The 5,000-nt window shown below is 36.8% G+C and overlaps 1 protein-coding gene across 1 annotated transcript in view; it reads left to right on the forward strand.

Moving 5' to 3' along the window:
• The window catches only part of CTH (cystathionine gamma-lyase), a 67,769-nt gene that overhangs the window by 8,937 nt on the left and 53,832 nt on the right, over nucleotides 1–5,000 (forward strand). Inside the window, exon 4 of the mRNA XM_075068266.1 lies at nucleotides 1,685–1,701. Within this exon, the coding sequence (XP_074924367.1) occupies nucleotides 1,685–1,701 (17 nt within the window). The remainder of the gene's footprint in view (nucleotides 1–1,684; nucleotides 1,702–5,000) is intronic.

Raw genomic sequence — 5,000 nt, forward strand, 5'->3', positions numbered from 1 at the left:
TCAGTAGTTTTATATTGCAGGTACGTCCACATTGTTCTGCAGGCGCTCATGTGACTAACAATTTATATTTTGGCATTGCTGATGTGATAGTCATGCATTGCTGAAGACTGCAGACAACACTGCATTCTGGAATTGTGATGGGAACAGGATTCAGGACCTGGTGAATGTCTTTTCACCCATTTTGAAGCCAGTAGGAGCTTGCCATTAACTTCAATGGATGGCAGGCTCAATCTAGCTATAATTTGAGCCTGATCCGAAATACTTCATTGCCTCCCCATTGAGGTCAACTGAGTTAAAGGTGCCTCTGGAACCCTTTGCAAAGTACCAGAGAGATGATTATGTCCTATTTGAATTCATAGAGGGAGTCTCGTAAGATTATTGCTAGAATAAGACGATTAAAATCAGCTGGTGCCCAAAACCTGAGTTAATTTGCTACCATTTTAAAAATTAATTTATTGTGGTTATCTTCATTATAATACATCCTGTACTCTTAATGTAGACACACTGCACTCCAGATTCCATACTAATCCCTAAAGTTTAAAAGTTGCATGTTATTAGATATACAGGCTGATTCTTAGTTGAGTAAATTAGCATAGCTACATTAAATCTGTGGAGCTGTGCAGGTTTACGCAGCTGAAGCTCTAGTCTCAGCTCCCAAAATGGAGGGATTAAATGTTAATGCTTGGATTGAACTATAGAAGCCCTTTTAGTAAAATTTAGTCTTTCAATGTTAGACTACTTATCAAACAAAATTATAAAGGACATATTAAAACCTTACCAGCCAAATTAGTTATGTTAGCAGAAATGACTTACTAGAGCTTTCTGAGAGGGCTTAGTTGACTGCAAATAGATTGTCGTCTGTCTGACAAGCAATGAGTGTTGGATCTCTGTGGGGTCTGTGGTGTACAACAGCTTGTGATAGTCATGCGTGGGTATTTTGGAGTGCCTATACTTTTAGTGTTATGAATTGATTCTCTGGATTTGGGCTAGGATTTTACCAAATTTATAAGACAGTAATTGTCCTTACCATTAGTTTATCTAGTGTATTGTATCAGCGACTTCCTGTCAAATCCCCGAACACCTTACTGTTGTTTTTTGTATCTATTTTCACCACACGGGTTTTGAATATAGCCGTAGTGGAAATCCTATCTCGGAATTGCCACTGAAATAGGCTGCTAGCCGCACTGGATGCGATGCCAAATACTGATAGCTCTCAGCATTTTCATTCTTTAAGTTAAATATGTCAGGCAGTAGTTCATTCTGAAGATACTCAGTAAAAGTATCCTATGAGGGTGGAGCACAGAGTATTGGACCAGCTTAACATGTTAAATGATAACTCGGCTTTTGCTGTCAGCATTGTACTCTATGTCTAGCTTTCTTCACTGTGTCTGTAACAAAATATGCAACAGATTGTGGTGTATGTATATATATTATATTTCAGACTCCATCTCTGGCTAGGTCAGTGGATACTCTCATGGGGTTAATTATATTTCAGTATATTAGTTAATAGTCGCATGACTTATCACTGAGGTCCTTTTCTAAGCACCATTGATCACTTAGAGAAAAAACAGTGGTGAGGTCTGGGTAAACAGAAATTTTTATATTACATGATGTGAAATCTCTCTCTAGTGAATAAATATGTTATCTGTTCTCTTCACCATGTTGATTCTTGTTTCTGTTCTAGGTTTAGCTATGCTTCAGGTTAGCGGCTACTATGAATATTAGCAGCATTTGTAAAAATGGAGACACTGTATCTGTATGGATGATGTACTATGGAGCGTAACTGAGCACAAAATATATGTTGGGTTCTTAACAGCGTTAGCTGTTACAACATCCTTAAATATATAAATTGACTAGATAGCTAAAGCACCTTATGGTGTCAATCAGTTATTTTTGAAGTTGCATATTTATGATGACATTTTCCTTTAGTTGGAAAGAATATAATTCATTGAGCAATGAAAAAATCTTTAATACAGACCATGTCCTTATGACTATTGGCCAAAGATGGAGACAGAATGGTTTGTAGAAGGTTTGACTTGGTTTTCAGCTGGAGAACTCAAAAGGTTTGGCTAACTGGTGAGAGAAAATTCCAATCTCCTACTGGTGCATCAGATAAATGTTTGATTCTACTCGTAGGAATCGCAGTAGCGGTTAAAGATCCAAAATGCCCAGAGTTGCCAGTGTTCTAGAAAACAAAAACAAAAACCACAATCGCTGTCGCTTCCCTCTTGATTACGTGTTCTAGCTCACCAGCATCACCTCCAATCCTTCGGACTGAGTTTTCAGACAATTCTTTTCCAAAATGTATCGTTTACAGGCACTGTGAAAAGCCTTGTTCTGAGCGTCTGTTTGAGGTGTGGAAATTAAGTTTTCCATATATGATAACATTGCAAGTCCCATGTTATCTGTGATCTTCTTTTAGTGGCTCACAAAAGTGAACACGAGGCTGACATATCCTTAATGGAGTCTGCCATTATGGTAGAGAAGGAATTGTTCAATACTCAGGAACTCTTCAGGAAAAGAATATATTATCTGAATGGACCATTGGTCCACTGTCTCCGAGAGTCTTGAGAAAGTAATACCACTCAAGGTTTCTTTTCCATGTCTGCGAGAGATGCTAAATAATCAGCATGTCCACAAAGCGTGACCTTTTTCATCACTAAAGGATGATAATCAACTCAATCTAGCTTGATCAGAAAACCCATCTCTGCAATGGGCATTGAAGTTGCCTAGACAGAATGTCTTGCTGAGATTGACATACTTAAATAGGTTATTCCAGTGTTTTAAAAAAAAAAAAAAAAAAAAAAAAAAAAAAAAAAAAAATTACATTGATATCTACAGCCCTTTCGTTCATTTCCGCTGTAGGCTTCATGGCTAACCTCTGAGTTAATCGAGCTTATCAGGTGATTTGATTGAAATGCACTAGTCACGGACCCTCAGTTTATTATGAATTTACTACAAAGCGTGCCGGTCGTTGTGTGGTTATAACCTTAATACATATCTTCAACAAATCAGAGATATAGTTTCATTTTTTAGACAGTACCACGTAAGCATTTTTAAGTGACTATTCTGAAACTTTTCAGCGTTAGTTTTTTACAAGCATATATCAGAAAATAAATCATTGTTTATCATTTTCATTATTTCATGAAGCAGATAGATTTCAGCCCTCGCCAATGACTTCAGTAAATATCTTCCAAATTCAGCAGGTTTAATCCATTCAATATTGGAGACTTTTCCTTGCATGCTGTATTAGGAGGCGAACATCACCAACAGACACCTTAAATTGTTTATTTAACTAAAGATAAACAACGTTATATATTCTGGATTTTTTCTTCGACAGCAACACATTATATACTATTTAAACAAACAGAATTATGAATTTTTGATTTAGTTAAAACATTCACAGTTTTTTAAAAATCAGGTTTGTTTTGTGTTAAATGTTTCTTACTAATTAAATTGACTGTCAGCCACGGTTTACACGCAGAAACCTTAAAATGGCTTCTCAACTAACTCTTCATCTTCACCTCTCATTTCTGTTTTCATAATCTGGAAAAGTACTTTTCCTACTTTTTTTTTCAGGTCCCAAAAAATTTCTAAATTTGGAATGAATTAGTCCAAAGGAACGAAACTATTCTTTCTACGCTAGCAGAAGAAGCTACTATTGTTTGTATTTGTAATTTAAACTCTGTTCCTGCGTTATTTCTCTTTTAAGATCTCACTCGGTCCTTCCAAATTACAACAGCCTTGGCAATAAAAAGCTATTTCACTGCATTTTGTTCAAGGCTAAAGAAATGGGGCTTCAGGGTACTCAGCATGTGTTTCAACATTTCTCTTAAGCGCAATGCGAGAACTTTGGCTGTGACAGTGCCATCTAGTTTTTCACAATTTTGTTCACAACTTCATCATCAGATGTGCCAGACTTGATAGTGCCTCACAAATAGCTCCACTAATGAGTTTCCATCGCATGTCTTGTGGAGACTTAGCTTGGTTACTCCGACTTTTTTCAGAGCTATGCTGCAAAGTTGTTGTATACAACGAAGTATTTTGCAGTTCAACAACATTGGCCTATATTTCTGCCTGAAGGTCTTGGGTAGGAGCTGTATCAATGAGGCATGCAACCGGCATGTTGTTAGCTTGGGGCTCTCTTCTAAATATTCTTCTCATCTGGATACATTGTTTTGCAGCATTGTCTGTGAACAAGCTGCATACTTAAATTTGAAATTTTTCACAGTTTGTTATAGCTTTTACTGCTGCTACGTAAGCTATTTCTGCCTATGTGTCATTCCTGATGTATGATGTTTCTGTCAAGAAGACGTTTCCCTTCGTGTCACGTAAGACATAAACGGATCATTGTGGACTTTGCTCCACCCATCAAGATCATGTTAAAATTACCCTCTAGAACTTTTTGCACCCTGCTCCAATGCTTCAACACTTTACCCAGCAATTTGCTCTGCCGACATCTGCTCTGTTGTGTGGACATGTATCCTTGCGTCTAATGACTGAACATTTAAGAAAGTAAAGTGGGTTCTCAATCTATATTGGAAAGGAGAGTTTGTTGCGTAAACAAACCAGGCATTTTTCATCAATACCTCTTTTGTCATCTGCTGGTTCGTATTCACAAAATTATCTATGTTAGTCTGGATTGATTTGTTTTTCTTTTGTAGTGATTACTGTAGCTGTGACATACATGACGTTGCTGAACGCTATTTATTTTCAGAGTTATCTGCCACTACACAAAAATGACGTGATTGCAAGGCTGGATAGTCTTCAGAATCCTGTATATGAGGATGATTCTTCTGGAAAAAAAAAAAAAAAAAATGTCAATGCAGGCTATTTAATTATTACCATATGGTCTTTAGTATTACTCACTGCATTCACTGGACACTCAGTGGTACTACTTTAAAGGTGAAATTGTAAGGAAGATCTGCCTATTTCAGCTATTTATCTTTTCTATCACAAACTGCATCTAAAAATGATAGTACCAAAGTAAGACTTATATT

Source organism: Chelonoidis abingdonii, chromosome 7 (assembly GCF_003597395.2).
Source record: "Chelonoidis abingdonii isolate Lonesome George chromosome 7, CheloAbing_2.0, whole genome shotgun sequence".
NCBI lineage: Eukaryota > Metazoa > Chordata > Testudines > Testudinidae > Chelonoidis > Chelonoidis abingdonii.